This window comes from Talaromyces atroroseus, assembly GCF_001907595.1.
Source record: "Talaromyces atroroseus strain IBT 11181 chromosome Unknown scaffold_8, whole genome shotgun sequence".
Lineage (NCBI taxonomy): Eukaryota > Fungi > Ascomycota > Eurotiomycetes > Eurotiales > Trichocomaceae > Talaromyces > Talaromyces atroroseus.
Window position 1 is genome coordinate 523,487 of NW_017971440.1, and position 25,896 is coordinate 549,382.

Genomic DNA, 25,896 nt, shown 5'->3' on the forward strand with positions numbered 1-25,896 from the left:
ACTCATCCTATGATTATTTCATGACACTATTATAGCGTGCTTTGTACCGCATGCTATCATCATAATATTAGTATAGCATGGAACGCCAAACGGTCTCGACCGGGCTGGCGGTGGCAAATCTCTGCGGTGGGCCGGCCCATGGTTGGTTGCCTTTTATCGTCGCGCTTTGGGCCTCCATCTGGCATCAGGTATAGAAGGATAAAGGGGCAGAAATGCTTTTTGCTGCAGTTTCGCCGGCTTGGATGCCCGAGAATATGCGCCTCGCGGGATGCCGAAACGATGTTTCATGCTGTCCGATCTCATATACAAGCCTAGCAGCATGGTATAGCATAGAATCTGCTAAAAAGAAGTCTTGCCTAACTAGGCAATAACTAGTTAGTTACCGTATTTCCCGGGTCTATGAAACACCCAGCGTTATGGAACATCGATAGTCCCATGCAAAACAGCTATTTTTACACCCTGTAATCTCAACAGATTGATATATATATACTAGGCCTAATTAGTAAATATATTAATTATTATCTATATCGTAGTATGTATATAGGTTATAGCTTTATGGATTTTACATAATAGAAGAACCCTTTTGTATTTGTGACGGGGGTTGCAAGAACGTAGCTGGGATTCGGCTTCGGCCTAGGAATAGATTCGAATATATAACGTATATACACGTATGCTCAGCAGCTAATCGCTGCTTCACGAAGGCCTGAGGCCACCCGCGGTTATAAGGCGGTGTGTGCCAAGCCGCTAGTCCAATTAGCGGCGGGAAGCCGGGCGAGGTCACGTGCCCGCTGTACTTTTGAAGCTATTCCCAACTCCATCCAGGATTCCGCCTTACAGCTTCTACCGATATATTATTGATTATATTTCTTTTTTAGGCTTACTTTATATATAAATTGTTGACATTACAGGGGCAAAAATGGCATGTTGTATGAGAATTACAGATGTTCCATAACGCCGGGTGGGAAATACCGTTACCTACCTAGGCAGATTAGTCATCCTCATTCACCTCACTTCCACGGTAGCCCATGCCGGATGCTCTGTCTGTATCGGCAGGACCGAGGTAAATGCCATGAAACAAGCTGGGAGAATCAATTGTCTGCAATTAACTCCTCCGTGAATCTCAAGAATCGCTAGCTCCATGGAAGAGCCGCTGCGGAATCTGCCAGGGTTGTCCAGCCAGTGGCCTCGGAGGGGGGGGGCGCCGCAATATCAAAAAACCAGGCAATTCCCGTGTAAATGGACGGGCGACAATATGCGAGGAATTCGCCTGCCTGAGGAACGGCTGAAATCATTCTATTCTGTCTGATGTTGCAGACGAGCGGCGGATGGCAGGTGCTTGATTGTTGCCTGAGTCTTCCACCGCTGCCTCCTTCCTCGTCATTCTTCTGGACCTCACTGGCAAAAGACTCCCAACGCATTCTGTCACACTCTTCGCACGCCATCAAGAAATCCTGCTTCTCTCACCATGCCTCGTCGTCGCAGTAACCCACGCAAACACACGCACGCTCGTGCACAAAACCCAGACACCATGTCGAAGCCGACAGAAGCATCATCGTCAATCCCATTGCTGGACATGATCCAGGAATCCTCCTGCAACTTCCCCCCTCGACGAAACGCCAACCGAGGATTCGCACAGCTACCGCACGATATTGCCCTGTGCATCCTTGACGAACTGAGGGATCCCATCGACCGGGTATGCTTCGCTCTCATGACCAAGTCACTGTGGCCGCTGATGCGCGCAAAACTGCGTCTCGAGCAGTTCAGCCTCCCCGCCGTTCTCCCACCGCGAGTGACCGTACAGCGAGGCGTCATACAGAACTGGCCCGTTTTCACGTCTCTGCGCTGGAAGCTCCTCGAAAGACTCGAAGACAACCATTGGAAGTGTTGCGCGGGCTGTGTGCGTCTCCATCCCAGGCGTGACTATTTCTACAGCGAGCTCTATCGTCCGCCCAAAGATCGGTTCTGCAAGACGCCGGGCTTGATTCAGTTGTGTGCTCACATCTACCTGACATACAAGAAATGCGCGAGCCTGCAAAAAGCACTGGCTGACGCGCCGGCCGAAAGCAATACGAAGGCTGTTGGTGACGTTGCCATGAACGAGGCTCTGCGCCATGAGTGCCATTTGGTGACAGACGGGGTGAAGTTGACGTTTTCTGTGCAGCCGTTCTTGTCCCCTCGATTCAGACAGCTCATGCTACACAATACCTACAACGTCAAGGGTTTCCAGTCCGGGAAGCTCAAGGAATGCCTGCAGAAGTTTGGCAACGGTATTTTCCTTCCCTGCCCGCATCGAGGCATTCTCACACACTGTTTGGACATGACGTGCGAGGGCCCCTGGGATTCAACTATGGTGGATGGCGATAGCAAGGACACCAGCAAAGCCATGTGCATGGGCTGCGACACGCTGTACTTCAAGTTTCAGACTTTTACCCACTCCATCTCACAAAAGCAGATGCATGAGTTTATCGCTCAGCGGTTCATTGGCGACTACTCGGCCTTGGGCGAGTGCAAGGTAGGGCGCGGCAATCCGGATGTGCTACAGGCCTGGCTGAACAAGACAAATCTGGCCAATGTGCTCAAGGTGGATTCTATACATGATCGGTGCCACAAATGTCGTGGCAAGGAGGGCAGGTATTGCGCAAAACTGAGCTTTATTCGCTTCACTTGTCCATCGTGGAAGGTGTCGTTGCCGGATACAAGATGGAAGCAAATCCAGTAATTCTGTCCTTTTTTTTTTTGTTCCGCTTCTTTTCAAACTAATTTTGCACCGCACTATATGCAATGTTTCTTTCTTGGGGTGTCTACTCAGTCATTCATGCATGCATGCTGGCATGCACACATGTTCTTGGAAGCTAGCATCTCCATCATAAGTTAATTTAATCTCATCTATATACATTATTCCATCCCTCAGGTGTAGAAAATCAAACATCCAACCTCGACCCAACAATCCCCTCAATCCCGCGCCTCACCGAACACCCCGCCAAAACACCAACCCCAATAATGCCTCCATCACTCACCTCGCGCAACAATATACTCTTCCCGCCCTGCTGCGGACCCCCGTGCACCAGCAACCGGTCAATGTGCCGCTGCACATTCTCCTTGTAGCGTGGGTAGTTCTGGATTAGCCCGCCACTGAAAGCAACGACGAGTTCTTCGGGGCCGTGGTTCCATGTTCCAATTCCATCCCCCTTGTCAGTAGGCGCTGGAGTAGGGGCAGGGGCAGGCTCAAGGTGGATTTCGCCAATACAAGCCAACAGGCCCACGGTGGCAGCGGCAATAATCGCCGTAGAGCGCGATTGCACGGCGTATGCGACTGTGCGCAGAATGCGGGCTTTGTCGGCGTTCCAGGTCCAGCCCTTGGCGGAGGGGAGGTGGGTGTTGAGGGTGGAGGCGAGGGCGGCGTCTTCTTTTTCTTCTTTTCCCTCTTTTGCTTCCTCGGTGTGGTCGAGATGATCATCATTATGTAGTGCTGGTGATGAGAAAGAGGAAGCAACATTCAACGACAAAAACTCGGTGGTCAACCCGCCGCTCTCGAGCAGGCGCCACGGCAAAATGTCGCGCGGGATTTTGAGGATGATCGTGAAATATTCCAGCACTATGAGGCGCACCAATTCGCCCATGTATCGGCCGCCAACCATGTATTCCATGGGCTGGAAGCCGGGGGGTTGAGACTGGGCTGAGATATGTTTGTCCCAGCGCGTCAGCAGGTGCATGTCGAGGAGGGGCTGGCTGGAGCGGAGCAGAGTCCATTCTGTGCTGACCAGTGTTTCTTTTTCCGTATTGCTATTGCTATCGCTATCAGCAGTGATAAACTCCGTCTTGGACGGATGCAGGCTCGACACTTTCATGGGCACAGTCGCATTACAGCCTGCGCCTACCATCAGGCCCATGACGACGCGGCTGTTGTTGGGCACCGCATGCAGTGATTTGATGCTATATGCCAGTGAGGCAAAGGTGGCTACAGTGTCGTTGGTCATTGCTGCTATTTTCAGTTTTGGCAGGGAAATGTGCTTTTTGCGGCGTTTTGATGTTCGCGCTTTTTTTTCTTCTTCTTCTTCTTCCTCTTCTGATGAGCCAGTGGAGTGCGGTCGAGTGTGCCATTCGTAGCCATCCAATAACGCCTGCTGCAGATTCAGATCTGATGCGAGCGCGAACCCTTTACTGGTTGGTAAAAGCACGGCTTCATCGAGGGATTTCTGACTGCATTACCATTAGCTCGACGCCAATAAGTAGATGGAAATGGGAAAAAAAAAAAAAAAAAAAAAAAAAACTCACACAATAGGAAAGCAAAACGAAATCCCAGCAACCAACTCCTCTCTCGCGTCATCGTCAATCTGCTCATTCTCATTGCGCATACTATCGCCCACAACCTCGGCAATACAAGTGCCTATCCACGCAAAGAACTCGACAGGGTGCTCCCATTTCAGCCGCGCTTCAATTGGCCACGCCTTTTCCAGCGTTCGGCGGACGGGGATTTTCTTCTTTCTTCTGGCGGCATATTCCTGGCCAAGTCCAAGTCCTTGGTCACAGCCTAGCAGCTCGATAAAGCCCACATGCAAGTAGTACAGGCCCACGTACACGGCTAGATACCGGCCTTGCTCTCGGCCAGTGGGCAGATGCGTGATGGGCGTGGGGAAAAAGTACTCTGTGGAGCAGGCAGCGAGATGTTTGTAGGTCTGGGAGAAGTGGTATGAGAGGCGGTAGAGGGAGGGCTCTGAGAGGGGGGCTGTGAGGGGAGAGAGGAATTGCTGGAGAGAAGGGCTGTCAGGAGTGGTGGCCATGGATGTATGTATTTCCAAGATATATATATATGTACATGTTTCCAAATTATATCCCAAGGATGAATGGAGTCGTCTTCGACGCTGACAAAGACGGAAAACGTGATGCTTGGCGCCCGCGCTAACTGCCCTGTGTCGCGCTTGCGCTGATTGGCTGCATATACGTAGTATATAACTAGACGTGCTACTAACTAACTACTTGTTCACTGTTCAATTTGACAGTTACCAAGTACCCAAGTAGAGAATGGATAAGCTCCAGGAGATACACCTATCCGACATTCTCCATCTCCGTACTTGCCAGTATACTCAGTATGAGCAACTCCCAGATCACTCTAAAACCCTCCACTGGCTGTCACGACTACCACCGAGCTATTCCCAACAATATCTGCAGGTCCGTCCTGCTTGCACGCTGCCTGGTCGGCATCTATCTGTATCTGGCAGGAGTTTGGGAAGAAAAGCGTTCCACATGTACAGTCGCTATCTAGATCCTTCCAGGCCCTGTAGAATCGGATTAGTGGCGCTTTTTCCTTCCACAGGAGTAAATTCGAAAAATAAAACAAATGACAAATGACGAAGAAAGAAGCACAAAAAACTCACGCTTGCATCGTTGACCCTAGAAAGTAGCAACCGTCGTCACCACTGACATAGATCGAGCAGGAGATGTCACCCGATGAAATACACGCACCATCATCCGAGGTACTATTGCTCTTGCGTTAGACTGAATACTACATATAGAATAAAGGCCATCTCACCTGTATACTTGGCTCGGTTGTAGTGCTGCTGCAGCAGAGGTGCACAGGGGAGCCACTCCACTCGAAGTGCATGCGCCAGCTGATACGCAAATGTCGCCTGTAGGCGTCTCACTGGGAGTGACCGTAACCGTTGTAGGAGGCAACGTAATCATCGATGTGGCAGTGACAGCAGACCATCGGGTAGCATCCCATTGGCTTTGCAGGCTGTCGATTTCACTTGCAATAGAGCTCAACTCAGAAGCGGGCTCGGTGGCCCATGAATACTCCCAATAGTAACCTTTGAGAAGCTCTCATTCAAGCTTGGAATCAGATGAGAATTTTCAAACGGGTCAAGTGTCTAGTGGCTAATGTGTACTATGGTTACTATCTTGCCGCTATAAAGCCTAAAATCCGCTATATGCGAATAGACTGAACCATTCTAGATCTGATTTAGGATTAAGAACAATATAACTTTAGTCGTCGATATTGAGCTCAAAAGAGCTGTCCTAGGACAATTTTCTACAAACAAAGTCTAGATGGTATCTGAGACAGACAGTGTCATGCCAGACCTCCTCCATAAGAACTTAGATTAGCAATGGCCGGCCGATGCCACATTCCAGTATATGCTAAGTCCCAACCATACATACCATCATGCTCTAAAACACTGCGATTTCATAAGCTCCAAAACACATAGTTGATTTACTATACCACAGTTCTATTTATAATACCACACACACCACTCGTTATATTTGGAGCTTGAACAGTCCTTAATTCAGATAAATAAAAAAGATCCATGACTTGGGTGCCTATATAGAATAGCTATTTCTATAACAATTTATATATATCAGCTAGTTTTTTATTTCACTCATGCAAAACTACAATCAATCATACATCTCATACATTACTTCGTGACAATTAGTTCATTAGTACAGTGATTACAGCCAGCCAACCCGCCACAGTAGCATCTTTTTACAATTATCAGGCATAGACCTAACAAGCATGCATCCCAATATATTAGCTGGCATATGTATGGCTCCAGGATTCAATTAGTAATGCCATCACTATCCTTATTTCCTATTAATAGCAGTTTACACTACCAGAATATCAGCATGGAGATATAGAACATGCTATACATAGAATATTTATTCGCGTCTGAAGATAATTGCTCAGCAATATTGCTAAGTTCCGCTAGCTCATATTGCTGTCTTGTTTCCCACTATGCAACTATACCAGTCACCTTATATTGGGTGACCCATGCTAATACATAATTCCCCCACCAGACTTCTGCACTAACCCAGCAGTAAAGACTGGCATATATCACTCAATAAGATCCGCGAGATTGCTTCTAAGAATCCAAACAACAGGATAAGGCGCGGACAAAGACGGATCTCCCAGGCAGGTATTGTCTGTGCGTTCTATCCCATCAAGCAGGAAAACATCAATGCTAGCCAAGAGATATTCAACCGCCGGGCACATACCAGATTCCATTCAATAATACAGAACCGCAGTTCCACCGAGGACCACAATCATACCAATCAACAGACCACGTGCACCTGCTAAAGCAAATAAGCCAACCTAGCAGATTACCAAAGTATACACCCCCACCCATAACTACTACAGGGCTCGCTTATAAAGCATACCACAGAAGTCAACCAGAACCGTTACCACATAGATAACAAGGTACCGATAGATGCCCCACAAGAGAAAAAATATGAGGGTCACACACACAAGGATTAATGGGGCCATAACCGAAAATGTAATACCTCCCCAAGTCAGTATTCAAAAGAGTTATGGGGGATCCTGCACTTACCAATACACATCAGATTAGTAAGAATCAGCAACAGGAGGCCAAGCTAGATAGAAAACAACAGAGACATCCATATCCAACAAGCTCGGGGCAAATAGTTAAGCCAAAGCCACGGAACACCACCCATCCAATCAGGCATACGGCTCAATTGCATCACACTCTAGCTAAATGCAAATAGCAGGAAATAAGAGAAAAAGTAGTTACTTACTCTAGATAGATTTTTCACTAAGATCATGGCGACAGATTTCGGATTATTAAGTATCACTAAAATAACCACCATGATAACAGACAACACCAAGACGACCAGGAAAACCTATAGATACAGAAAGATAAAGTAGTAGGATTACAGCAAGAGCTCAGCAGCAGAACAAATCAGGTAGGCTTACTATTCAACCAAACAAGTAAAAAAATACGGAAAGACCTACATAAGTAATGCCAGAGCCAGCTGTAGAAGGACGCCTTGCAAGACCGTTCAAAGCTCAAATGGCAGCATCATGATTTGTTCAGCCATGCGATGCCAGCTCGCCAGATAGAATAATTATAACAGGAGACCAGTCAAGGAAATAGATACCACCCAAGAGATCACTAGTAGAACTTTTAAGATTATAGCCGTACCTCAGGACCAGAACTGTTAACGCCACTAGCAACCTAGGTTTGACCACAGAACTTAGTCATTCTCTGCCACATTGATACGGTACGCAACAGGACCAGATAGTACATTATTATAGATGACTTGGCACATAATGTGTGCAGAGACTAGATCGCAAAACCGCAGGAAAGCACATGATAGCAAGGGATGATATGATAGATTTCTCAGCGCATTGTTAATTTCTGCGTTCATTTGCTGGATTTCCTAAGTCTTAGAGAGTAAGTCGGTCACCTTGGATCAATAAAGTATAATCCATTCTAGCTTCCATGGGCAGAGACAGCATATAAAGACATCTTATTTAGAAGCTCTAAGTATATCTATTTTCCAGCTCACTACTACCGCTTCCAAAGCATCAATTAGTCAATTTCAATACATTATCTAGCTAACCACAGGCTAATAGTCACAGACGAGATACACAATCATGCCCTTATACCATAATCGCGCATAGTATTGATGCAAGTGGCCTTCCAGACAGTCTTCAGAGAGCCAGTCCTTCGGAATCTGCATAACCAGGACCCATACCGCTAATAGACGATTGAAAGGACGCAACAGCTGCGCCTAACAGAGCCAAGCAAGCAGCTAGTACTCTCATCTAATAATAAAACCCAAATAACCCACCACGCATATACATGCGCCAAAATACCCCCAATATTGCGCCTATTAATTGAGTTGAATGTTAGACTAACCCAGTCGATCCAGCCCCGTCGCGCTGCTAATGGGATCACTGGTAGCAGTGGCATCGAGCGAGACAAGGATAGGACTGAGCACACCCACTAACAGGGCAAAGATCACAACCACCATACGAAGTAAACAAAGCAAAAGGAACACATCTAATCCCCATATACAGATGATAGTCTCATCAGCCACTTTAAAAACAGAAAGCAGCCACTCTAAGCGGCCGGGTGGGAGCAACAGAACCGGGGAATAAAACAACCAGGAAGGTTAGCTAAGAACAGTCATAAACACTTATTTATATAAAGGCACTGCCAGGGAAGACCAACAACTCACTAAATTCTTAGATACTAATTCTTAAGAAGCACAAAAGCCACTAAAGCAATGCCAAAGATAACACTAGACACAGCTAGGGAAGCCAGCAACAATTAGAATGAGAGATCTTAATCTCACTGTGCTTTACCCACCCCATCACTAAGAGTTTTGTTGAGTCCTAACCAATTCATGCTATCATCCTTAGTATATATTGGAGCATAGGTCTCAAAGAATCTGCTATATCACGCTACCAAGTGTTTTAGTCTAATGAGATATAGAAAAGGGCCTGGATGCGGGCCATTTATATCTAACCTTTCACTATAAATTATTATTCTGAGATCATTAGATAAAGAGATACAGTCTATGCTCTCAAGCTCAACATATGATCTAAAGTCGTCCAGAATATAATTATATCATAGAGAAGAAGATGACTACCCATATTAAGATCCATTACCTTGAATTTCCCAAGAAATTCGCCATTTACTTAAACTACACTTGTATCCTCCAATTTAACAACAAGTCTAATTACTATGTATAAATCTTCTCAGTACGACTATGTATAGGAAATCAAGAAACAGAAATCCCGCGCTTCCCAGTTTTAAGAGGTAGCCAGCAAACTTGCTGGTGTGGGGCTAAATCAATATAACGTATTCCAACATCAGCGCATACCTATATCTTTAGTAATTGCGTTCTTTCAATTTCACTTTACATTTCTGGCTCTTCACTAGATTTCGAATTTTCCAAAAAGAAGGTAGCTATTAGTAGATTAATAAAGTAAATACTACTATTAAATAATTTTATCTTCCAATATCTTTAGCTAATATATTTCCAGATTTTCAGCAGAGTTCTAGATAATTTCTTAAGATTTCACTCCTTTTTTAAAGCAGAAATCGTACTGAAGTTATCTAACTAACAATCATTATTCCTACTTCCTATCCACATCAATCAACTGAGTGTAAAAGCCATTGCACGCATCCCAGAAGAACACATAGATTAGATCTACCTAAGTGGAGGGTACTGGAATGTTAGTGGCACACTTAAAAAACTTAATATGAGCAAGAGCCATTTCATCAACAGAGGCACTTCTAATACCAGGGCTAAAGCCATACGCATACAGTATAAAAGTTGGAACCAACAACCCCTAGCACCCAACAACTTACAAAATAAAAAGAAAAATTTGTTATTATCCTTGTCTTATTGCAACCTCTAAATTTATCAAGCATATTTCATATATTCCATATCAAGCAGATACAAATCATATAAAAGACCCCTAGTACTGTAGAGTAAGATCCCTTCCTTTTTCTAGTCTTTCCTATTATCATTCAACTATTCACAATCCACCCTGCTCCAACAATATTAAAAATATCGCTTCACCCAACACAAAGGTGTCGGCGGAACTTCCAATCTGATAGAACAAGCATTATTTGTGTGTATTCATGCGGACCATCCATACAATAAAGATAACAGTCTCTCCAGTAGCAACACTCCCCTAATAATCTATATTCATTGTGACCAATAACCCATTCTCACAGCACCATAATACCATTTCGTGACAAAGCAAGGCCAGAAACCCATGATAGACCACCCCCAGCCAGTAGCAGACGCTTAAGTCAGTTGGGAGTATAATAAAAGCTATAGCACAACAACCGGCTTCTGTCTCCCACTCAATAAAATTGAAGAGGACCTGCCACACTATAATACAGGATTATCATACAAGGTAAAATAGACCAGACAGAATAAGATAGAATGATTAAAGAAGCGAGGGTTGATGCGGGAGAATTATCGACAGAGTATAGATAAATAAAGACATAGATGACAAATGCTCATAATTAAGATCCAATTGCCACAATAATTCGTCAACCAAATCATTAACAATACCGCTATCGCTCCTTGCACACAATATTTCCGTCATCAAGTAGTCTACACAAATCTCAAAATAGCTATTAGCGGCATCTTTAAAGGTTTATTTCATTAGAAAATTCAATTTAGAATTCATTATAAGACTATCTAAAAAGTCACAGCTCGCTAAAGAGATATCAGCTCTCTTTTGTAGAGATCCTTAATTTATAAGTCACAATCATTATGTGATTATCTATTTCTAGAAAGAAAAAGGTAATTCACAGAATTAATAATGTCAATTAATTGTAATTAACAGATTAGTTTGCCATTTTCAGCAAAGCTGTAAGCACATCTTATTAGTAAATTTCGCTCTGCTACTAGCTACCATGATCCGCCAAGTTCACCATCTCACATTCTCCTAATCGAACAGATATCTCATCAAAACAAGAAAATTTCACCTCTTATGATTAGCACAAGATTAGAACTTCCAACAACAATCTTCTCCCCAATTCCTGTTTTTCTCTTATCTGCATTAAGTTCTGCAATGATTCTTACATCTTGCCACCACTCAAATCACCACTCTTTTCATCACTCTTTCCCATATATTTCACCAGTGTTCTTACCAAAATCTTCATCAGTCTATTCACTACTCTTTCCGCCATTTATTTCACCAGTCTATTTGTCAGTAATTTTCACCATTATACGCGCGCAATACCTTTAATAAATATTCCCACGTCGCGCTCGGCGTCCTAGAATAATCTATACTTAATATCTCTTACTCATAGTCTCATTCTCTAGCTAAGCTTCATCTATCCAACCACTTTTTATCATTGCAGGCTGTAATAATCTTGTTTAGTAATATTCTTGTAATACTTAATTGTAATAAATTACTCAGTTCAAGTTGTTCAATGTTTCATCTAACAGCTTTTCAACATCGCTGACTTGTAGCATCTAGTCCACCAACACCCAGCCATATGATGGTTTTCTATGCATGTACTGTGCCAGACCAGCTTTTAATGACATCATTCTAATGAGAGCCTGATTCTACACGCATAGGACTACATACAGTACACAGTAGGGTAAATCATCAGATTGAGATAGAATTACTCATCGCAGGGAGGGCAGATAGGCAGCCGGCATTGAGGAATTAATAGGCACGGCCTAGTTCCATCAAAGACAGTTATGCTCTAGCACAGTACCGAATCAACGCACCGCAAGAAATAAATTATAAAATATCGTCCGTGCCAACAAATATGTTGGCACATTTCATCAAAAGACTTCTCACAATCATTAGAAGTAGTATGCAGTGGAATTTTGAACGAGAATTCTTTGCAGAGAACCTTCACAGCCAGGAGCCCAGGGCTTTGGACAGGAGGAGCAAGCACTACACAGGGACTATGGGGTCAGATGTGCGCACGCAATTTTCAGAACTACATCGACCTCTTCAAAATCAAAAAAAAGTAAGAGCAAAATAAAAAAATGAATTGAGCATATCTACCACGTACTTTCAACTCCAACATATACTCTCACTATCATTAATAGATACTCCTCGCAATTGTTCTCCCCCCAAAAGAATCAAACCCTCAATAATTACTAATCAAAAAATTTCACACCGCCTTTCTAATCTAGTTCATTAACCAATTATAACGCTTTAATCTCAATATAACCAGCAGAATAAACTCAGCAGTGTACTTCCGGCAAAAGGTGGACAATATAATTAGTTAGAATCGCAGAGCCCCACTTCAATCCACTCCTACCTTTTATCCAGAGAGGTTTACCAGGTAATCAATATTAAGATGGCACTGCCATTAAAATATATTCTATAATGAATACAATCAAGAGACCTCCATACTATATAGAATCTACTAGTCTCAGAGACGGGACAAAGCCTTCATAACATAACCTCGCCAGTCTCAAGATACAGCCATCAACAGACAACAAAGATGTCCACTAGTTTCTAAGATTGGTAAAGGACCAGGTATCCCTATTAAAATTTCTTAATCGCGATTATTCGTATTTGATTGCTGAAATGACTATAGCTTCATTCAACTAAGTATCATAGCCAGACCAAGACGCGGACGCCATGGATCTGTTTGTTTTTATACTAGAATCATAGTAGAAAAGTAATAAATATTATAAAGAGTACCCAAATGCAGACTTCTTAAAAGACAACTTATAATACATACAGGATAATTAAGAAGTCAACTCACAGAGAAAACTTTATAAATATGCAGAGAAGCATAATATGAACTATAATATACTTCAGGACATAATATCAGTCAATTAGAAGGAACATATGATAGAAGCAGTGCTAGGTATATATGGTCTAGCAAAAGCTCTGTTTCCTATCATAAAACAACTCAAACAACTGAAATACAACTAGATTAAGCCCTTTTGCACTTTACTTTCGAACACTGATACGCTCACGATTCTTGACTATTATGCACCTATAGCTTTGGGTTTGTGGGAAATCTACTTTATGTATGGGCGAAATTGCAAAGCAAACGCAAAAACAGTCTGCGTCGTTCTCGTCGTCGGAGGGAGCTGAGTCAGATTTGCATTGAACTGGGCTTTAAAATTTCAAGTTCTTGTATTGGTTGATAAATGCGGTCTCGCTCTTGATGTACTCGGTACTACACATGTTCTTGCTTCTATAGGTTATCTTTGGCAACTCGTTTCTCTGACTGAGGCGGGCAACATGTTCAAATGGATAGTATGTCGATTTATATTTTACCTATTTGGATGTATTAGTTATAAGATTCCGGCCTTGAAGTAAGACCCGCTGCTCGGCTGTTCTTGATGTGCAAACAACTCTACTATAATCTTGCAAATAGCAGAATGACAAAACACGGGAGATGGTCTCGACATCGTGGAGCCCTAACCGTCACACGTACCCTCTACTCCGGTAATTCTTTCGACCCTTCCCTTGGCCAACGAGACAATCATATCCCGCCCCACCCGCAGGCCTTCAATCACGCCTCCTAGTCGATGTGTAATGGCGATAATCGTGTGCCCTTTCTCCGTAAACTCTTCGTGTATGATGCGATACATAACAGCTTCTGTTTCCGGGTCAAGCGAAGAAGTAGCCTCGTCAAGAAGTATAATCGGCATCAAATTCGGATGTCCAAATTGTGCATTCTCTGTAGTCGAGAGTCCATTCAAGCCCTGGCGTTTGAGAATGGCTTGAGCCAGTGCAAACATTTGCGCCTGACCTGTAGACATCTGTGGCAAGGAGATAACTGGGCTATCTAGGATCTCGCATGCTTGGGGAGTTGAACTGCTGGTTGTGGAATCGCTCAAATTAAAATGTGACCATAGGCGGGTTTTTTCAAGAGCTGCAACAATATTATCATCGGAGAGAAAACCAGCTGGCTGGTCATGAAAGAATTGTCAGTTCTTGAACACTCAATGACCCATGTATAAAGTGACAAAGATGGAAGGCTTTCTTACATCGAGATTAAAGCGCAGACTGGCTTGAGGCAACAGAAAAGGATCTTGGGGAACTGTGATGAAGCATCTTTGTCTTATTAATGACTGCGGGAGAGTACTTATATCAATCCCATCGATTTTGATGACGCCAGAATTGAGGTTTAATAGGCGTAAAAAGGCGAGAAACAGAGTGCTTTTTCCGCTTTAAACTGGTTAGGGTATTGCGGAAGTTAATGAGGAAATAGAAAGTATAGAAAACCACACACCTGCCTGTGCGACCACAAACAATGACTTGTTGGCCAGCGGATATTGTCATGTTGACATCCTGTAGAGCTATTGCACCCGAACTGAATAGAGAAGTTAGTCGTCACAGCGATTCCCACAGTGATACATGTGGCCTTACTTATACTCCACGGTAATATTTTCAACCTCAAGGACTCCTGATGATGGCCAAGTGTTGACGGGTATATAGCTTTCCGAAGGTAATTCTTCTGTGGGTGTATCGGCTTCTAGATTCTTCAAACGGGATCTGGAGGATAATTAGCAGCTAGTTTCACAAAATGAAATTTGCAGTAAATCGACAAAGGGGAAGTAGTAGAGAATCGGATCAAATGGAGAGAAAGAAAAACATACATGGCACCTAGAGATATTTCCAGGCTTGTCCATGATCTCACCAGGTTAATGAGGGTACCATTTGTAACTAGAACAATGTTCAACGCCATTCCAATCTGTGCCGCCGTAGTCCCACCCCTTTGCAAAACAGCAAGAGTAATCAAACATGTCGCTATAACTGCGACTACTAAATCAAGAGCAATATTCAGCCATTGCTGGAGGCAAAACAAAATATATGAAGGCTGCTGTGATATGTCCAATGACTTGATATTTGCTTTTTCGATTGATCTCACCCATCCAAAAGCCCGGATCGTCGTGATACCTTCAACCTATGCTGTGGTCAGAAAATGACACGTTCATATGAATGTGGAAATCTGGTACTGATTCTAGAAAGCTCGAGTACACTCCCGATTGAGATTCGAGATCAAGCAACCGCAACTGCCGCGATGTTCGCAGGTATATCCTTTGTACAAAGTACACCGCCATTATGCAAAGTGGGAAGGTCAACGATAGGTATTTCTGGGCACTGAGTAGTATGCCAGCTTGCACAAGCAGCTTACAAACCTCTGTTTTCATGAGCTAAACTACCTTACCAAGCAAGTCTTGGCAGAACTTACGATTAGACATAGACAATAGGGCCGGTGGCAATCGTCTGTCGATCAATTGCATATCTTGACTAAATCTGTAAAAAACCAGTCGGTGCATATCACTCGAAATCATCATAAGTGGACATACTAACCGATTTAGTATCACTCCCACGTCGGTACCCGAGAAATAAGACAACGAGGCACTTTTCTTGAGTTAGAATCATTTCATCGATGGATAAAGATATTTATACTTACTTCATGATAGTTAACAAAAGGCGCCGGTGCAATTCAGCCCCTGAATTGGGTGCAATCAAGATGTACGTTGACCTTTCTCAATTTTAGTAGCCATGATTACTAAAGAATTCGTGCAAGACTAACCACATCGAACCATTTGTGAAAGTCCACGCCATAAGAGATAAGATGAGATAGCCTCCGACATAAAACATTGTCTGGGAAGCTGGCGCCTCGGTCCATTTTTGTAGCCAGTACTGGGGAAATGTTGAGAAAAATGAGTATGACGATGTGCAAACGAGAAGGATACAAAGGTTGCGCCAGCCCACTGCCTGAAGATAATATCCTGTCCGTTACTAAGATTAGTAAAAAACAATTCACAAGGTGTTATGTCAGTTTAAGTGTTTTACCGTAAAGTGAGATATCTCCTGTTGCCCGGCTAAGGTCGGAGATTGCCTCATCCATCGTCAGCCTCTGATTCGGTGTATCCCAATTCACGGAACGATTCTCCTCAGCAATATTTCTATGAGTCTCAGCAACATGCCATTTTATGATGTCCTCAGGCTTTCCTGTCAATTCAGCCCATGTTCCCTGGTATTCAATAGAAGCATCTCCGAGGATGACGGTCCAATCTGCCAAAGAAACGTATGTAGCTGTGAAACATGAGCAATTTTAATCCCTTGGTGTTATCACGTCCTGAACATACCAGAGTTGCTGATGAGAAAGACCGTTGTTCCCATCTTTCTGAACAGACCCTTTGGGCCTAGAAGGTTGTCTACGATGCGACTTTCTGTTTGGCTGTCGAGAGCGCTCAGGCTATCATCCAAAAGAACGATCTCGTAACGGGCATATACGGCACGGGCGAGAGCCTGTGGGTTTGTCAGTTGACCAAACCATAAATACCAGCTGTGCACGAACGAGGAGGGGTTTCCTAGACGTACTACGCGCTGTCTTTGTCCACCAGAAAGGTTTAAACCGCGACTTCCAATTATAGTGTGATCCCCATGAGGCAGCATACCAAGGTCATCCTCTAAGCAGCACACCCGCACGACTTCTTCATACCAATGTTGATCTTTAGGCGAGAAGCCACATATAGCCTGTTTAAGGGTTCCACTTGGCAACCAAGGTACCTGTTCGCAGTAGGCTATACGCTTCGAAGACACGGATATTGTTCCAGCCGTTGTAGTGACTTCGCCTATGATGGCTTTAGCAAGGGTCGTTTTACCGCTTCCAACGGGTCCGGAGCAGACAACAATTGATCCTTTGGGAATACTGAGGTTGATATCTCTAAGAATCGGGAATGTAGACGAGTCATTCTTATGGATGGTAACTCCTGTGATGCAAACTGCAGGTGAGGTCTTGTTGGGATGGTTTTCGTCGTTCTTCAACAGTGATCGCTGATCACATCTAGCCGGCTGAAGAAGATACTGCTCAATTCTGTCAAAAGCCGCTAGTGAGCCTACTGCTTGCGGAATGATTGTCATTATCATATTTGCGGGGTGCGTCACCAGTCCAAGCAGGGCGGTAGTGGTGAATGCAGTCTCGGTATCGAGCTCGATCCCGCGCCAATGTGCCAGAACGACGAAGAGCACAAATGTAACAATAGGAGAAAAGATACCAAGAGCATTTGCTACAGCAGTTAGCCAACACGTTACGAGAAGTAATTCTACAGCTGACATACCACTTGCATTATGAGCGACCGCCATCCACCGTACCTCCTTGGACCTAGATAGCTCCTGAGAGCGCAAAGAGTGGATTAGAGGCTCTGTATATGTCGTCAGCCCTAACATTTTCAAACTTTTCATCGAGGTAAGCATTGAGGTGACCATGGCAAGGCGTTTTTGCGTGGCCATATTCCAGTTTCTTTGCTTTTTCTGTAGGTTCTTCGCCAGATATTTACTCACTTGTGAGCATACTCCAACGGTTATCAGTAACTTGGTTGAATGAGTGGCCACTGACAACTTACAGAAAATGATCACAAGCGGTACTGGAGACACCCAACCAACCTCCCACGCCAACATCAGTATGCCCAGAACGACTTCGACAGCCTGTGCCCATGTTTCGTGGAACATCTCTGCACTATCTCCCACGCTCTCTGCATCAGTGCCAATCAGAGTCACGGCTCGTCCATCATCATAGACGTCAGATTTCTGGTCCAAAGTCTTAGCATTGATTAGACCGACAACAGCGCCCCTGATCATTACTTTGAGTCGGTTCAAACGGTGTTGATACTTTGCTTTGGAGATCTGCTATGCTGCTTAGTCCTCGAACACGCACAAATACCTAGGTCACTTACCGTCAAACCGACATAAACGGCGAGAGACATTAAGATTATCGCATAGGCTGAATAAAAATCTCCATCTGACGACGTGCTCATATGCCGAATGGTGATACTAATAAGTACCGGTTGAGCATAGCGAAAAACGATTAAAGAGAGCCGCGGCAAGATTGGTGCAAGAAAAGGAGAGAGTAGGCCTCTGGCCAAGACCTTTGGCAATGTCATCTTCTTCTCTGGCTTGTCTTAATGAAGAAGGTGTTAGTGATGACATGTTAGCCTCACCCAGCGAATTAGACTTACGTCTCCGATCCCAAGCTCTCAGGGCCCGGCGCCGTAGTAGCTCTGAAGAAAGCTTGCGGTCAATCGGCGGAAGGCTGTCCGCAGTGAGGATTTCGTGGCTCCCTTTGGCTAGAATTGAGTTGATCCACCAGAAGAACGCTCGGCTCAAAACTCCAGCCAACTGCTCCGGGGGCAGTTTGCTATATTGAAGTTTTAGTATGTTATTTTTCGCTCGGCTTTCCACAATCAGTATAGTACATTCAATACAAATTTTGGCCATCACGACAAAAACCGTTTGCGAGCTAGCATCTTCATACTTGGTTTTTCCCAACTGAGCAGCGTCACACGCCAGGGACGCGATCAGGTAGACGACCGCGAGATCTGATGGCTTGACAGACCGGGTGTGCTCCAGGAACAGCAATGGACATAAAAATAGGTATGAGATGAAGGATGTGATTATGGACAGAAATCTAATGTCGACTCCATAGGTGGGTAATGGCGCGGTAGCCAGCATCCACGATTGTATCATCAACAGTGCCAAAGCGATTGCCTATGTCTATGATCAGCCAAGTCGTTCGATAACATCATACATCACATACTATTTTCACATAGCGACGATAATCTGGAATGACCTTGACTGTCTCTGTGTATAACTTTGATAGACGAAAAGGGAGTAACAGTAGAAACAGACCAGAGCCTATCGTGGAAACGAGCTGCAGTAGGAGGTACATGATGAAATCCAATTTCTGTCACGCTGATGTTCTGGTGAGATTTGGATAGACAGTTTATTAATTTGAAGAGATTTCCTTAATTTATGTGTAAAATTGAGATGACTGTGCAATAGAGAGAACCGACAGACAAGGCACATTTCGTGGTGCTTCTTTAGTGAGCATGGATGAGAAGGCGTGATGCAGGGATTGTGTGGTGGATAACGCTAATGCGTGATTACTTCCAGGGCAGTGAGACAATCATATGTCAATCCACCATTATACCCAACTATAGTATTAATTAGGCTGTATAACAGCGTATTTGTTGGCGCTGAATATTGGATCCTCTGCCACGCCATCTCTTCATCTTGCCCAGCAATGCAGCTACCGTTTCTCCATGCCTGCACACTCGCCTGTGCCGTTGCAAGGTCTGCATTTGCATTAGCAACAATGCCAATAGCATACCTAGAGCTCTGGCCCTTCGTAGCGCATAACTGCGCCACAAGGGTTTCGGGTAGGCCATTGGTCTCGATTCTTTGGATTAACTGCTCCAAAATCGGAGTCACAAGATTCTGTGAGCGGATTCCAGAACCTGCATATAGCCCGATAACAACATTTCCGGACACTGCGAAGCTAATAGCCTCCTCGCCACATGAAGCAGATGGTTGGGATAGATACCGTTCAATCTGTTGGACTGCAGCCACAGCATTTGGAGAGAAAGTGGAGTTATTCGGTCCTGTCCAAGCAAGTTGCATCGAACCATCATATATTGACGATGTATGACTCGAGGAGTAAGAAGAAGAGGGGCAGGAATAGTTTAACCTCTTATTAGAGCCATCAAAGTTTGCTGCACAAGAGCGGATACTGGTTTGTTTGCTTGGGTCGTCGAGGGGCGTATAGAGGACAAAGTCTAGTAGCATGGTCTCATTGCATTTGGATAAAATGTTTGCTCCCTTGTGGTAGGCTGTCCAGGAAACAGGCTCACTGCCCGTCTCGTCACAGTTCTGTGGGCATATATTCCGAATAGAATCATATTTCGCAAAACTCGATTGGGAGTTTCCGAAAGTTGTGTTGCTGAATAGTTCAGTAGCAGAGTTCGAGGAGGCTATTTGCGAAATCTGTATGGGATGTATAGCCAAATATTCTTGGAGATCTAAAGGAAGAGCCGATATATCGAATGCAGCCCCGATTCCCACAAGAGCAAGGTATATAACCACTAGCATAGCATTGGAGCTTACATGCATTTTGTAGCAATTCTCCTTGATATAGAAAAGTGAGTAGAGCTCTTGGAAATATGGAGGAGAATGTATGGACGTACTTGGTCACATATATTTCCCAGCAACTACGTAGTTATTTGTCTTCCAGCATAGTGCAAATAAGACGACCGCCCTCTTCCTGCTTCTTGATAAGCCCACTAGTACCTAGGTACTGCAACAAAGAGGGGAACAGCCTCGTCGTCCCTCGTATTGAAGCCATTTCTCGGTCAACATTCTCTCCCGATCTTTCCGGTCAGGTAAGAGGCCTGAAAGATTCAATACAAGACAGTGATAGAACTAGTCTATTACAGGACGATCAAGTGAACCCATCCAATGCCATCGCGCGACAGGAGCATGATGTAGCATTGAAGATTAACCGAATGAACTCCGCATCCTCTCTCCAAGTCCAATCGAGAAGCAAAGGCAGCAAAAGAAACTCCAAAAACGACTTTGAATCGCAATATTGAGGGATCATCCTGAATAGATTAGTAGTACACTACTTCATAGGGTGCGCACAACCAAGACTAGCGAAACTAAGCAATGGTAGCGGTGATAACATATGCATGACGGCGGAGGGGGGAAGCGTTAGGAAAGAAAATTTCAGCTCGAGGCTATACAAACATCCAGCGGAATTTTGGGATTGGCCAAAGAAGCATATGCAGAGCACCACAGACTATATGGTGCAAATGTAACCAAGCTCGTACTAATGGGGCGAGTCACTACATGATCAGCACTGGAAAAAGTAATCATAACTTGCGGGCTCTAGTTAACAAAACCGACCCAGCTTTTCATGAGGGTCCTGTTTACCAAGTAGAGCCCATACATCTGTCTCCCGGAATTGATTATTTACTTACTTGTACTGACGAATATACTAAGAAACCTAGGGGAAAAAAAAGGAGTGCTAGATAACTTCTGAGTATGTGCATGCGGAAGCTAGGGTGATAGCTACGAGTACACGAGTGGCAACAGATGGTCTTGCTATATTGCCAGTATAGTAGCTAACTTGTTTCTTGTTCCCAAGGAAGATTACAACTTATTCCAGTCATCTCACCTTGCATCCTTAGCTCAATGGCTGAGCAAGTCCTGTATGCCAATCGTTTTTGAAAAGGTACATGGCTATCGATACGGACATTAGCTCCATTCAAAAAGAAAAAATAATCACAACATGTATTGGTCGTTGAGGATCCACTAACCAACAGCATAATAGGCATATGAATCTAGAGGTGATAGGTAAAGAAAGCAGTTAGTATGTTCACGCAGATGCAGGAGAGAGGTAATAGAGCCTACCAGCATTGTTCAGTGCCGCTTCAGAGGATGAATCTTGCCCCATCTTTGAAATACAGTTCCAACCATACGCTGTTAACGAAGTGCCTCCCATGTCACACTGCGAGTCCTCTATGGAAAGGAAAGGCATATCAGCATGTATTTGGTACTTGTCTTTTTTTTTTTTTTTTCCTGGCAATGTTTACTTACTGAAAAACCCGTAGGACGATGTGAATATACCTGCACAATGTGTCAACTCATGCAACAATGTGACGGAAATCAATGGCCGGTAGTCGTCCAGCGAGTAGAAACTTGTCGGCTGAGCACCCTGGAGCCTCAAACTCGTAAGCGTGATGCCCGAATTCCAGGAGTCTACCCATCCGGACATCCTCCGCTGACACATCGTTACAACATCATATCCGTTCAAATTCGGGTAAGTAAAGCCAGCCAGATTCGCGTTGTTGCGGCAAGCATTAGTGGTGGACAGATCAACCCAGCCATCAGTTGAGCCGACAGGTCGTCCATCCCAATACCAATGTCCCGACGCTGTTCTCATCCATTAGCCCTAGTCGTAGCTTTGTCTTCAAGGGAAGAAAGAGGAAATAAGAAGAGGAAAGAATATACATGTCAAAACGTCGCCGTCGGGATCAGTGTCCTTTAGCCAAGGATCGTCACAGAAGAATTGGATATTCACGTTGTTGAGATTAGTGAGCGCTTGTAATAGAGCCCATGTTTGTGCTGGTTGCAGTCAGCTTAGATGCCACTCGAAAGAAGAATAGTATAGATTCAGCCATACTATATATTTGCTGTACTCTCTGCAAACCTGCTTCGTTGGCTGCGAGGTTGCTGAAGCCATAATAGACCTGTCCGAAAATCGATTCGAAAGTTCTCATTGTTGACCGCAGCGTATCAGAGTTTATTTGAGGGTTATGCTGGGACTGTGCATTGCTGAGAAATGTCTTTAGATCTGATGTTCTTGAAAAAGTTGCTGCTACCTTTTCACGATGGAGGTCTTTTTTTAGCCAAATTGTACAGCGTATAAGAGAAAAAAAGGAAGTTACCATGTCCCTAACCTCTCCTAATGCACCTTGCAGTACACTTTCTTCTGCCCCAGAACAGAAGGATGAGGAATCTCGCTTTTGGAGGCCATCATCAAGAGTATTGTTCCCAATTGCTCGCCACGGAGCTGCTAAACCCACATCTAAACAACATAAAACAATGAACCCTCTGGAGAGGTTCGATGGGAATTTCATCTTGGTTCGTACGTATGCCTGGACCTGACGATATTTTGTGGCTTGAAGTATACTAGAAGAAGGAGAAGAAGAACGGAAATAAGCCTGTAATATGGGGGCGATTTGAAAGTAGGCATATGTCTACTATGACCAATACAATGCTCTACTCTCTCTCTACAGTAAGCTAAAAAAAACAATCCAATAAGTACGTAGTATACGTCGTAAAAAGAGAGAATCTTGAGCTAGTTGTATCCACACATTTTCGACTTTCAGCCTGCATTAGCGTATTAATCCAGTGTAAACCAGGGTAAATACCAAGTACTGAATACCTGGTATTGTTGGTTCCTGTGAGCGTTGAGGTTGCACACTGTAGACAAGACTAATTGGCACTAGTTAACTAGGATAAACTAGTACAGTAGTAGACTAGCTAGTAGGGATCGCTTTGTTTAGTTCATCGTATTTCCATACGTTCAGGCAAATCTCGACAGTCTCGACAAAGCTTTAAGACAACACTGGAGCAAGCTATTCCTGCAGCCTCAACGAATGGAATAACGTGAACGATTAATTTACAGCCTAGTCATTCTTCAGTTATGTCTATAGCGTCACACCGTTGCGAGTCCGAGTAATAGCAAGCATCAAACCACCACAAATAATCCATGACATGCAGAGAAATGAGATAAGACTGGATTCTGCAGTACCTGAACCTCCAGAACCTAGACTAGTACCCTATATCGACGGAATACCCTGGGGCAGGACCGCATGCAACCATGATTTCTCTCCGGGGCCTATGGTCAGCGTCATCCAGCTGAGCTTACGTCCTGGCTTAAACATCCTCCAGCACAGCCTCGCTTCTTCTCTTTGGGCTGCTTCTTTGGAATATGTGCGTTCTATCCCGGACTGTAAGGCTATCTATTGGGCGCCGTTGCACGACCGGCCAGAAAGGATAATCGTTCTGCTTCAATGGAAGTCCGCGCTGGCATTAAAGACGTTTCAACAATCTTTCGGCTTCGGATTGATGATTGGATTGCTGAGGCTAAATTGCTTCAATCGGTGTATTTCGCTTAGTTTGCCGTCCTTATCATCATCGACTACGGAGTATACGTGCGAGCTGGTCTCGTTTCAGTTTGCGGCAAATGGCTCAGTTGAGGCAAGGGAGCAGTTTTCAAAGGCCTGGGATGACTTTTGTGGCGAAGTTAAAAGGGATAGCAATGATGATAATTTGATGGTCTGCGGTGGCTGGGTGCAGCGTGACAGCGAATATGGAACGACAGCGGCTGGACAAGCGCTCGTCGAATCTCAGCCTTTCTTCTTCCTAGGACTGCTGTTTTGGAGGGAACCAGTAGCCTCGAGGGTGTCGGAGACTTTGAGAAACAGGGTGGCAACCCTTTCATCCGTTACTACTGGAGTAAACTCCGAGTTAACCCTGACCCTGAGAAGAGAAGACATATCGACAACCCATGACGACGCCAGTAACATTGTGCCAAAACTGTCTGGCCGTCTGACGATGGAAACCAGTATATCAACCCCTATCCCTCGAACATATAGAAATTTATCTTGGACCACAGTCGAAAACCACCACAACGCACGGACAGCAAGCGGCGGTACATACTCCTTTCCTCCCCTCAGGGCCAATCCATCAAAGATGGGCACAATCAGTCAGTATTCAATACCTTCAACTCAAATCGAAGATGAACTCATATCCTTCGATCTGTTATGGCTGAAATCAACCATCAACGATACCGCTCACGACCGGGGAGGCGAAAAATCAAACAAGATATCGAAGAATATCTAGAGGGAAGTCTTTACAAGTTTTACGATGACGAGCGGCCTGATCATATTGCATTTGTTTTTTGTGAGATACAAATCTATCCTCACCCTGTCCTTCTAAGGTATACTGACTATAAAAAAGTTTGGCAATTCCCTCCTCACCACAATCAACCCCGAACCAAAAAATCTCGAAGTCAAGGGCTCCAGTATCTACGAGAGACCATTCAAACCTTCGCAGATACGTTTTACTACGCTATCACATACTCATCCCAACAGGCCTTTCACGGCCGTTGCCCATACATAGGACCAGTAGAGATAATCTCTTTCTACGTTCCTCAAGAACTCTTCGACAGGGAGTTGTTCAAGCTGCTTTACCGGGACTTTTCAACGTACGTTACACTATTATCTCCCCTCCCAGCGCTATGACAGTAGGGCATATTGATCAAATGTCGTACATACATATAGAGCCATGTTCCCACCCATGCTCGGCGGGATACCTCGTGCCGGCCACGCCTGCGGAGGCGGTTGGGATGACGAGTCCAGTGTACTCGACGACAATGGGACGAAGGTGATGCGATTCACAGCTGTTATATCATGGCACAGTAACGAGTCTCGCGAAGAAATGTATGGCAAATTCGTGCGCGGAGCGATGGAAAGCTACGAACGGTTTGGTCATATCATTGATAGATTTCGATTGTTAACTGTCAAGGTCGAGTCGATGCTGGTTAGTTTTCTGAACAAGTCTTGAAATGTGTAGAAGACGTTCGTGAGTTGCATTCAATAGGGTGACGAGGTGGCAACACTCCATGCACAATAACAAGGTCATTCAACGCCGAATTCCGGTTGAACTGTATGATATCTCGGGGAGTTTTGCGGGCATCAGGCTTAGTATTTGGCATTTTACCTATAGATTTTGCTTCACTGGTTGCCAGTGCGATAGACCCGTGTTTGTGTGATAGGCATCTGACAGGATAGTATGTTGAGGTACGACGTGAAACTTCAGTAGAGCACGGAGGTAATTGGCATCCCACGTATGTTTGAAAGAGGAACGACATGGGTGATTTTTACTCATCAAAAGTACGCTATTAAACTACGTACTCAAGTTGAGCGTGGGTTGGGTAAATCTCTCTCGTAGCATAATAATACTTGCCCCACCGCTCTGCGGCTCCCCGAAAGTATCTCGGCTGGGCCCGCTGGGGGGAGCCGCAGAGCGGTGGGGGATAACTGTATTGATATTTTGGGCCTGTGAATTTTAGCGTGCAGTGGGATGTTACTTTAATTAGTAGTTAGTACTATTTAGAGATACTTTCACCCCACCATTCCACGCATGTAGGCTGTAGCTATATAAGGCCCTAGTCGTCCGGGCCACGATGCGTTCCTATTGGTCAAATTGATCATGTCTTCGTTTCGTCTTAGACTTGCCTAAACAGGAAAGTCGAATGAAACTCGCCTCAATCAGCGCGA

General features: G+C 44.5%; 6 protein-coding genes across 6 annotated transcripts, besides 3 other annotated features; 2 read left to right on the top strand and 4 right to left on the bottom strand.

Moving 5' to 3' along the window:
- Positions 1-431: 431 nt before the first annotated feature.
- Positions 432-590: a repeat region (Identified by RepeatMasker using a combination of RepBase library and repeat library created with RepeatScout).
- Positions 585-874: a repeat region (Identified by RepeatMasker using a combination of RepBase library and repeat library created with RepeatScout).
- Positions 847-944: a repeat region (Identified by RepeatMasker using a combination of RepBase library and repeat library created with RepeatScout).
- Positions 945-1,465: 521 nt separating this feature from the next.
- On the top strand, positions 1,466-2,719 carry UA08_06136 (hypothetical protein; the record flags this gene model as incomplete). The annotated part of the gene is made up of 1 exon (XM_020268426.1): positions 1,466-2,719. The coding sequence occupies one exon, from the start codon at positions 1,466-1,468 to the stop codon at positions 2,717-2,719; it is 1,254 nt and encodes a 417-aa protein (XP_020118554.1).
- Positions 2,720-2,921: 202 nt separating this feature from the next.
- UA08_06137 (hypothetical protein) lies at positions 2,922-4,781 on the bottom strand (the record flags this gene model as incomplete). The annotated part of the gene is made up of 2 exons (XM_020268427.1): positions 2,922-4,200; positions 4,276-4,781. 2 exons carry the CDS (start codon positions 4,779-4,781, stop codon positions 2,922-2,924), a joined length of 1,785 nt encoding a protein of 594 aa, XP_020118765.1.
- An 8,761-nt stretch (positions 4,782-13,542) lies between these two features.
- Positions 13,543-18,938, bottom strand: UA08_06138 (hypothetical protein; the record flags this gene model as incomplete). The annotated part of the gene is made up of 19 exons (XM_020268428.1): positions 13,543-13,607; positions 13,686-14,163; positions 14,242-14,422; positions 14,487-14,567; positions 14,624-14,749; positions 14,854-15,016; positions 15,450-15,514; positions 15,675-15,746; positions 15,798-15,996; positions 16,061-16,303; positions 16,357-16,519; positions 16,592-17,280; positions 17,332-17,415; positions 17,555-17,584; positions 17,617-17,800; positions 17,947-18,170; positions 18,229-18,407; positions 18,525-18,757; positions 18,807-18,938. 19 exons carry the CDS (start codon positions 18,936-18,938, stop codon positions 13,543-13,545), a joined length of 3,591 nt encoding a protein of 1,196 aa, XP_020118766.1.
- A 360-nt stretch (positions 18,939-19,298) lies between these two features.
- UA08_06139 (hypothetical protein) lies at positions 19,299-20,158 on the bottom strand (the record flags this gene model as incomplete). Its single annotated transcript, XM_020268429.1, has 3 exons — positions 19,299-19,344; positions 19,380-20,032; positions 20,153-20,158. 3 exons carry the CDS (start codon positions 20,156-20,158, stop codon positions 19,299-19,301), a joined length of 705 nt encoding a protein of 234 aa, XP_020118763.1.
- A 1,264-nt stretch (positions 20,159-21,422) lies between these two features.
- On the bottom strand, positions 21,423-22,326 carry UA08_06140 (hypothetical protein; the record flags this gene model as incomplete). Its single annotated transcript, XM_020268430.1, has 4 exons — positions 21,423-21,565; positions 21,644-21,979; positions 22,058-22,171; positions 22,257-22,326. The coding sequence occupies 4 exons, from the start codon at positions 22,324-22,326 to the stop codon at positions 21,423-21,425; spliced, it is 663 nt and encodes a 220-aa protein (XP_020118764.1).
- Positions 22,327-23,326: 1,000 nt separating this feature from the next.
- Positions 23,327-25,180, top strand: UA08_06141 (hypothetical protein; the record flags this gene model as incomplete). The annotated part of the gene is made up of 3 exons (XM_020268431.1): positions 23,327-24,320; positions 24,575-24,821; positions 24,898-25,180. The coding sequence occupies 3 exons, from the start codon at positions 23,327-23,329 to the stop codon at positions 25,178-25,180; spliced, it is 1,524 nt and encodes a 507-aa protein (XP_020118768.1).
- Positions 25,181-25,896: the final 716 nt, after the last annotated feature.